At 40.8% G+C, this 10,146-nt stretch overlaps 1 protein-coding gene across 1 annotated transcript; it reads left to right on the top strand.

The window, feature by feature from the left end:
- Positions 1-271: 271 nt before the first annotated feature.
- Positions 272-10,146, top strand: LOC111941272 (uncharacterized). Its single transcript, XM_086883487.1, has 2 exons — positions 272-5,011; positions 9,236-10,146. Exon 1 carries the CDS (start codon positions 527-529, stop codon positions 923-925), a length of 399 nt encoding a protein of 132 aa, XP_086739613.1. The 5' UTR covers positions 272-526; the 3' UTR covers positions 926-5,011; positions 9,236-10,146.

Raw genomic sequence — 10,146 nt, 5'->3', positions numbered from 1 at the left:
CATGAAGCAGTGGCACGGGAGGGCTTTGTCACCTTGCCCGGTGACAGGGCAGAAGGGCAGGGTGAAGCACGGCTCTCTGGTGCTCAGGGCGCTGCCACCCCAAACAAGCTTATCAGTGATCGGGCTCACCCCTACAACCCGCAAGGCTGGCTGTAAATCAGCGAGCCTGACCTGACTTATGAAAGCCTTAAATCCGTAGTAGGCAAGGCTTTCCTTCACCTCTGAAGAGGTGGATTGATTTAACGGAATTAACTACACACACGGCTGTCTCTCAGGCGTCCTCGTAATCCCCTGGAAAACACTGCAGGAAAACACTGCAGAGGGTGGCAGGCAGGTGCGTGCTCCCCGGAAATCACCAAGCCCGTGTCCGCCGGAACCAGCAGCGAATCCCAAACCGCGCTGGCCCGACCGGGAGCGTGAGGGCTCCCCCGCCACTGCGGTCTCAGAGCTCGCCCAAAGCCCGCCTCATGCCCTGCATTTCCTCCGGGGCCGCTTTCCGGAATGCGGCTCCATCCACAGCCGGCGGATGCTCCACCTTGAGGTGGCGGCGCAGGCCGGGACTGTGGGGCCGGGACCGCCCTTTTCCTGCTGGGGCCGCCCTTCTTCAGGCGGTGGCTGTGCCATCCCCGCCCTCAGCGCGCAGCCGCCCGTGGGAGGGGGAGCCGGGCCCGGCGGGCTGCGGGCGCCGTGCGGAGCTCGGCTCTGGAGCGCTGTGCGGGCTCGGCAGCTGAACGGGGTGTGCGTTTCAAAAAACAGAACCATTCGGGTTGAAAGGGATCTCTGGAGATCACCCGCTCCCTCTGCCAAGGCAGGGTCACCTAGAGCGGGTGACACGGGAACGTCTCCATGTGGGTTTGGTGTGTCTCCAGAGAAGGGGACTTGGCGCCCTCTCCGGGCAGCTGCTCCAGAGCTCTGCCACCCTTAGTGCAAAGTTCTTCCTGACGCTGACATGGATCTTCTTGTATTTTAGTTTATGGTCACTGCTCCTTGTTCTGTTGCTGGGCACCACTGAATAAAGCCTGACTCCTACGCCTTGGCGCCCACCTTGGACATACTTATATGTACTGATGAACTTCCCTCTCAGCCTTCTCCAGACTAAACAGGTCCAGCTCCTGCAGTCTCTCCTCATAAGAGAAATGCTCCAGACCCATCAACAGCTTTAGTCAGATGGCTACTGACATATAATTATTTTTTTAAAAACTATTTAGAGGATTGAAGATGTCAGATTTGTGAAGCAATAACACTTTTACTATGGTGCCATAAGAATACTGCCTCCGGGAGATTCAGATATAGAGAGCTAGCTTGTGCAAATTCCTTGTGGTAGTGTATTTAGCTGGATTAGTTCCTTTAAACAAATCTCCTCGGGCTTAAGTTTTAAATTAAAATAGCGAGCAGTCCTGCTGAAGTTTAAGAAATAGTTATATTACTGTTATAGAAATAGAGAATATAATATTACATAGCTATAGAAATAGAGAATTTGGTATGGAAATTCATCAAATCAGGACTAGCCTATATATTCAGCCTCTTTAAAAGATTTTCTCTTAGGAATGTGGATAGAAAACGAGTGGAAAACCTGTTTTACCTTCCCTGGGTTTTCCCAGTGTGCCTGTACCCACAGCACGACTGTTCAGCCTGTCAGAATGAGTGAAGAAAATAGTAAAGATGCTGCTGTGAGATGTGGTTCTGCCTCAGCATGACCTTTTGGCATTTGCTGCCTTTAGCAAAGTTCTGCTCAGTACAAGTGAAGGTCTGAAAGGGAGAGAGTTATTAATAATTTATTATAAATCAGTTATTGATCGCACGAAGAGTAAGCTCTCTAAAAATGAACATAAGCAATGGTGTTTGTCTCAAGGATTCTATTACTCAAGCTGAGATAGCAACAAAGTATTTTGAAGGTTAATTATGGACCATATGATGGCAGCAACAGGTGAGATGTGGTAATCATGTCATCACCAGAGATTCTTTAGAGACTTACATTTCCAAAGGTCTATATTTAAAAGGTGAAGGGAGATAGTAAAAAAGCTAGGAAGTGGTAAGAGAGAAAGCATGAAGAAAAACTCACTGAGCAGTTAGAAGGAGCTCTTGGGTCAGTGAAATACCATTCTGCTTGTCTAGCATGGGACATTTCAGTTTAGCATATAAAGGAATTTAGATGCCAGAGTTTATAAAATGGAGATTAAACAACTAAACTTCATTCACACTTTCTGTTGTTAAGGAAAAAATATGCTGATTTGTAGTGACTATTAAAATTTACCATATTATTTTGATGGCTTATATATGGTTCTAGCCCTTTATTGCTGACCACAAATCTGAATTCCTAAGGTAATTTTAAAGTCACTTTCCTATGATGAAGGAAGTCTTGTCAGATGTTAGATGGAGCCTGACTAATTAAGAAACTGCTTTCGGGCTCTGCTAGAAGATCAGAGATTGTTCTTGATTTGCATCTTAATAAGAAATCATTGATGGCGTAAAGAGTTCCTTTGGTTATTAAAATGTGACCTGAATTTTGCAACCTGTTAGAGGTAAGCATATGTAGAGATGAAAGTGGCACAGGGAGGAAAAATTCATCACACTTTTCTATTTTCTAGTTGTTTCCAGTTCATACTGTCTCTGCAAATCAAATTAAGGGACTCTAGCATTCTCATTAAATTTACTGGTCAGGAGCTGAGGAACATTATTAAGTGCTTGCATTTGCTGCTTGAAATATGACAAGAAGCAAAGATGTGTAAGACACCAGTACAGAGCAATTTTATGCCTGGTACTTTCAATCTCACTTCTTTAGATATTATTTACATGTCATCACTAGTCCCTCTTCATGTTCTTCTTGTCACCTGCAGAAGAGGAGACACAGTACAGGCAGAGGGAAATAAATAATAAAAGGGATGAAATTTAAACATGGGAGAAGGCAGAGTAATAACGATGTTTTATATAATACTCTTTATCTTGGGTACTTCTTAAAGCTGAAATGAACAGAAACTATAAATGAGGTGTTGCTTCCTTCCCTAGCTCAGCAATCCCTAAACTGTAGCACTTTTAGCTGTAAATCAGACTGTGGCATAAACCCCTAATCTGTTTCTGAGGCCCTGTGCGTGTGTTATGTACTGAGGGGAGTGTTACTAAGAGGTTACTCATACCCTTCTCTCACATGATGTGATTAATACAGAGCAAGTGACTCCAAAATCTTCAGAGCAGCCAGAGTGGAGTAATAGTGGATTGTCCCAAATCTCAAAGAATGTTTGAGTGGATGGTATTAATAGCCTGATTATGTAGCAGCAAGGGTTTAAACATAGATTATGAGGCATATAATTTTATTACTTAAGGGGCAACTAATTTGATAGGGAGCACTTTGGGAGGGAAGCTAGCTTTCTAGAGAGGCTGTGGGACTGGCCAGTTTTTGTTTCAGGGAGCACGTAAATCCTTTTGGATGCTGCAGGTGTTCATGCCTGATCTGCAGTGCTCTGAGAGCATTTACAGGCACCCTGACTCACCAGGATGTCTCCTGCTTTAGCTCTTTTTTAGGGCTTAGTGTTTTACAAAGGAAGTTCTACCTTGTTTATACCATTTCTGCATCTGTACCAAGATTTGCATCAGACATCACAGGCTCACTCCTTAGAAATTTCACATAGCAGACATTTTTGTTTCAGAGGAATGGCACTTGGAAAAATCAGCTCCAAAAAGCTTTGTTGACCTTCTGTGAGCCATGTTAAATGACCTGTATTAGAACAGAGAACCAGCAGTAACTGTGTGCTCAGTTTTAGTTGCCCAAGAAAAGGGGCATAATTGCAGGTACACAGAAGAGGTCTGAGAAGACTATTCCTATAAAGTTTTATGTTTCTTAACATTTTCCTTTCCTTTTAGTTATTTATAGTTATTTATAACATAATTTCTGTTCAATAACACTGCCTCAATTCTCTCACTGTCAAGAGGTTCCTAAAACACAATTGTACCTAATAATATAGAAACATAACTATGTGACAATTTCAGAGGAAGTTCAGCTTTGTTTGGGCTGAACAGCTGGAAAAATTTTAGATACTGCATGATTTGCAAAAATGTTTCTGAGTTCTCCTAGAGTTTTTTTTTTTAAAAAAAAATTATCTGATGGCTGCACAATAAACTAAATTATTATAACACCAGGAATCAATCAGAAATAATTTGAAGATACAAGGAAACTGTATATATGCAAATATCATACAAGATATTTCATAACAACCCCTTCAAAATTGTAATTTGCAACTTGAAAGACTAAATAATCTGATTTTCTTAGAAGTGCATTTCAAATGCCTCTTGATTTGGAGCAACTGATACCTCCTAATTTGAGGAACCTTTTCAAGTCTGGACTAATCCCCATTTCCTTTTTAAAACCAGAGAGAATGTGTAGGAGTTGTTGCTGTGAAGATGCATTACCATCTCAAAAGTGGCTGTTAAGAAATTATTTAGAAAAAATAAGCTGGAGCTATCAATACTTGAACTAGCTTTAATTTAGCCATTGAAGTAATGGAAGTGGTAATACAAGAGTTTGAGAGGAGTAATTGGCTCTCAGCAGGTAAGCTGGGTAAAACTCTGTTCCTTCCTGCCATGGATGGCCTTTAATATAAAATTCTCACACTTGACCAGCCAGTTTCAGTTAACTTGGCTATCTCTACAGTGCTGCTCTAGCTGAGTTCTCTTTGTGTGGTAACTGCTCTAAGTTGCTGGCCTAAAATGGTTTCTGAATCCTCTTTTTTTCTTTCTCCTTCATTCCAAAATAATAGTAATACATGCTCATTCATGGAGCAAGTAATATTTTTCTTTTAGGAGCATAGTATTTAATTTCTGTAGTCCAAGCCCATCTTGTATAAAAGTTCAATGCCCATGGATTAAAATCTTGCCTTTCTTTCAGCTGGAAGAAGAGATTCAAATATTTCATCCTTGAGATCACCACCTCAAGCCTTAACAATGGAAATATCTAAAAACAGCAGATGAATTTCTTACTGTACCAGCTGAAGCAGAATGAGTTAAGTATGGTGCCAAGGTAGATAACCTGTTTTAAGACATGTATTTTATGTCAAATGATCCCTAATATTATTCTCAAGTAATAGTCAATTACTGCTATTGAGAGTGTTTACTATACTGCACTGCTAGTGGCTTCTATTCCATGTGCTTAAAAAATAGGTCCAAAGACAGACATTCACATGAAAAATGTCCAGGTTTTTATTGCTGTGCCATCTGTGCTGAATAATTCTCTAGTTTCTGGTTTACATTAAAAGCATCATGAAAAATGATGGCAAAGAGGAGGCAGATAATCACAGGTTCTTTAGAATTATTCCTGCAATAGCTGAAATCTGTAAATTTGTCAGATTATATGTATTTAAACATTTGTCTCAAGGAAAGTTAACATTTTGAGCAGTGGTTTGAACGTAAGGGCAGGCCACAGATGTGGCTGAGAAGTGAATGGACCAATCTGAGCTGTACTGTTCAGGTAATATGGTACCTATCATATTCCCTCAGAGCCTGTCCCTGATGATTTTAAATTCTTCAAATGTCATTTCCCTTTTCTTCTCTGTGAGAATAAGGAAAAAACTGTATGTATGTATATTGTGTGTGTGTGTAGAACAGCTTAGTGGAAACCTTAGTGAAAGAAATGAGATTTTAGTGAGAAATTTTGTTGGTATGGGATGAGATTTAGCTATCCACTTTTGCAGTAAAGGCTTCCAAAGTATGAATCCAGTCCTTGGAAAAGTTCTCTTCCTTGACGTGATCGCTTCTTACAGAAGAATGATATATTTGTAGCTTTCTTTGAATTCAGAAAAAAAAAAAAATTTACAGATACAGAATTGCAGTTATTTATAAAGATCCAAAATATTATTGTATGGGTTTGGGAAGGAATGGCTAGATTTCTGAGTTTTTATGATAAATTACCTCAAAATACATCATTACTTTCAGTTTCAGCAAAGTGGAAAGAAGGGGTTGTGTATGCCTTAATTATACCTATTAATTTCATTTCTCCTTCTCTTTCATTTCTACTTAAATAGGTAACAAAAGTTAAGTACAGTTTTATAAATTCTTGTGGAAGTTTGAAATGTTTGCCACAGTCTCTGCAATGCTTTTCTATAGGTGGAGTAGCAGAAAAAATTACTTTTTAAAAAAGAATGATTAAAAAGATAAATGCTTTGTAACCAAGGGTAGGACAGAGCCCAGTGCAGGGAGAGAAGATTCTCCCACAGGAACTACCTGATGTTGTTTAACAACCTGGGAAATAATCTCACTTGTTTGTGGGTCTTTTGCACTCAGAGTTTGGAATTTGGATTTCTAGATTGTTAATGATGATGCTAATTACACAAAGAGGATACATAACAGGTAGAATCGTAGGTTTCAAGGGGTTTTGATACTATTTTTTCCATAAATTCTTAATGACTATGGTTTTATATTGCTGAAAAAGCTCAGAGTATTTGGGCCATAAATTACTCTCTGTACACTGCCTTAAAGAGTGTACAGTGAACTACAGGCTGGGAGCAGAGTGGCTGGAAAGCTGCCCGGCAGAAAAGGACCTTGGGGTGCTGGTCAGTAGTGGCTGAACATGAGCCAGCTGTGCCCAGGTGGCCAAGAAGGCCAATGGCACCTGGTCTGTATCAGCAGTGTCGTGGCAGCAGGACCAGGGCAGGACTGTCCCCCTCTACTGGCACTGCTGAAGCCATGCCTCAAATCCTGTGTTCGTTCATTTTGGTTCTTCCCTACAAGAAGGACATTGAAATGTTGCATATAGGTCTTTCTTGTTGGGAATGTGTGCATCAGGTATGAGGAAACATTTCTTCACAGAAAGGGTTGTTAAGCACTGGATTAGGCTGCCCAGGGAAGTGTTGGAGTCACCATCTCTGGAGGTATTTAAAGGATGTGTAGATGTGGCACTGAGGGACGTGGTTTAATGGTGGCCTTGGCAATTCTGGGTTAATGGGTCAGTTCAAAAATCTTGAAGGTCTTTTCCAACCTTAACAATACCATGAGTCTATCTGGTTAAGAATGGAGCAGATGGAAGTCAAGCTAGAACCTGTAATATCAGATTTTATCCCAAAATCAGGTGCTTACTCCAGACAGTTCTAGACAACTGGTTTCAGTGCTGAAAACTATATTGCTAATCTCTCACATTGCTAATAAAGAGCTCAGTGTTCTGGACTAAAAAGCTTGGGGCTGCTGTAGGAGTCCCTCTCTTGTCACTCTGTAGCAGGATCTAGCTAACTAGATACCATTTCTTGATCACAAGCAAGGTACAACCATCTTAAAAACCTTGAAATAACTCCACAATCAAAAAACCCCAAGGAGAATGCATTTATAAAAAGCATCAAAAGTACTGCATTTGATATATTTTACTTTACACTAAGCTGTATCTTTAAACAAAAAAGTTACAAAGGTGAACACTGTCTGTCTCAATTTTAACACCCTAGTTACAGAGAAACCTATTGACAGATGTTCTCTGCCCTCCTCCTTTCTATTTTTACAAATGCCTTTATTTTGGAAGAGGGAGGGGACAGAGGCAATAACGAGAAGAGAGATGTATCTGCAGTATCTGGCTGCTGGGAAATAAATATGTCCCATTGATTTCTCCATATGCCATATTTCAGCAAGGTGTCTGCCTTTTTCCCTGTGTGTTAATTAAAAAGTTGTTGTAGAGGCAGTGAAGGCCCAGCCTTGCCATCGCCCTTGTCTCATGGGATTTATGGAGAGGGCAGGATCAGACGTGGCTGATCTCACATCTTGTCCTGCTCTGAGTTGTAACATCATCACAACTTCAGAGCACACAATGTGTGAGACCAGTGAGTCAGTGCCTGACTTGGCCCCTGAGAAACCTGGAGATATCAGTGTGTCCAGTTCCGTTCTTCCTTGTTTGGGCTTTCTCTGCAGTTCTCTGTCCCAGCCTTGAATGTTGCCGTAGCTTTTCAGAAAGCTGCTTCATGTGAAAATGGCCTAGCCTGTCCTAATTACAATAGCTCCTTGTTCTCCTGCCAAGAAAATAGCATCATCAGCTACTTGGATTATACAGAATATTACAGAATAAAGACAACAACAGAAATACACTGTTATTTTTCCTTCCTTATATCCTGCCTTGTGACAGGAATCCCTCCCCCTGCTAAGTTCATTGGCTAACAATAAACAAAGATGCTTTTAACAGCTGTCTCACTATAGCTTCTGTCCTCTGTGGAGAGTAATACACTAGAGCCATGATAGTATTTAAAACTGGCTTACCATCATAGTTTTGTTTTTTTTAGTAAACTTCATACCCTTTTCTTCCATCTATGTACAATGAAGCATCCACAACCCAAATATTAAATAATAGCTTAAATAATTGTTTTAAACCCTTTTATTAACATAGGCAGAGATAATTGTTCACTGAAGAGATGGAACATCACCACAAAACTCCAGAAGTGACCAGAAGTTGTAGTTTAACTTGGGGAATTCGGCTTGCTTATGCTTTCATTCCTATTAATAGAAGAGTATCTTCTCAATGTTTCTCAATGTTTTTGGAAATTATGTAAATGTACTTGGCTGAATATCAAATATTGATTTATTAGAAACCTTTTTTTTAAAGTCTTAGAAAATTTGTTTACTTTGCCCAAGGGAAATGCTTCGAGGAAAGGATAAGGACTTCACTTTCCCTAGCTGTAGGTCACTAATTTTGGTCAATAAAATTAAGGTTTTAATTTCCAAGGACTCCCTCTGTAGTCCACAGAGAGGAAGTGGTTCTCAGAGGGAATTCCTGATCAGAAGTCTATCTCAGGTATTCTGTGCCACCCTTCAGGGGAGGCTTGTGGACGAGAGCAGAGAGAAGATTGTCTCAGACACCCTCTGCAATATGTGAAGGATGGATGTGCCTTGGTGGTCCTAGTTTTTCAGTGCTGGAGCCTGGCTGGGGGTTCTCCTGACAGGCTGCCATGCACAGATGGAGAGGGAGATACCAGTTTCCATCTGCTGTTGTGCCCTGTCTCCTCCAGAGCTGCTGCAGAAAGGATGGTGAATTGGAACATTCTGTAAGCCAAATACCTGAATTGTGGACCACCAGTTCACAGCCACCTTTTCTTTGGAGTATCAGTCCATCCTTTCTCTTCTCTCAAATTTTCTCTGTTAACATCTGTCTTTATGTTTTTCAGAAATATTGTAGATGAGCTCCCTGCCATTTTAGGGCAAGATCTTGTTCATGCTTACAGCAAGCAAATTACATGACATTAAGTTCTGACTAATGCTTTGTTCCAATTGTGGTTGTCAGCTGTAGGTGATAATGTCTGCATTCAGAAAGCACTGACTCTGCCTTTGCACATGAAGAGTGGTCTCAGAACATGCTCCAGCACTGCAGCCCCTCTGCCCTGCCACATGCTGTCTCCACAGCTGTCTCAGGCTGCCCATGAGGAGCCTGATCACTTGGATCTATGGGAATGGAGCTGCTCAGCTGTTTGAAGTAGTGGGTGCATATTTACCCATATCCAGGATTCAAATATTCAGATATCACAGTTTTGATCTACTCAAAACTGGACTGCAGGGGAGTCCCCAAGAGACTTTGAGGTGCACTGACTGATTTAGAAAATCTCCTAGGTGACCACTGACCTCCTGCATCTTTGTGATGAAAGTCCTGCAATTCGATGTTCTTTTGCACTGCACTGCTTCATCTTCGTAGTTTATATTAAACTTTTATTCAAACAGAATGCTTTAAGTTTCTGGATCTTGAAATCCATTGCTGGATTCCTCAGTATTTATCATTCTCATCCAATAAAATTGCTCCACTCTTCTACAGCAATCAAGACATATAAAACTTCCTCGATTCTGAAACTTTTGTGGGTTCAGAAGTCAGAAGGATATTGTCTTTTCTGTCTACAGTGACACTTTTTGTGACTGTGCTGTTGCTTTTGCGGTCAGCAGTGTTTATTTTTATTTATTAATAGATACTACTTTGTTTTTTTCCCATTTAGTCTGGTAGCCTAACATTTAAAGTAGCTGATTTTACCTAAAGAACATTTCGTTTATCCAAATTACTGGTTTATTGAATGTATTGCAACTTAGCCAATAACCAATAACCTCACATTCTTTCTGTGCAATTCCAGTTCTGTATAACAAAGAGAGGGCCATATGTATCCAGGGGAAACTGAATCACTTAAGCAGAAAATAAAGTCTGTCAAAACACTA

This window comes from Cyanistes caeruleus, chromosome 3 (assembly GCF_971803275.1).
Source record: "Cyanistes caeruleus chromosome 3, bCyaCae1.hap1.1, whole genome shotgun sequence".
In the NCBI taxonomy this organism is placed as follows: domain Eukaryota; kingdom Metazoa; phylum Chordata; class Aves; order Passeriformes; family Paridae; genus Cyanistes; species Cyanistes caeruleus.
This window is presented reverse-complemented; position numbering and strand designations above follow the sequence as displayed.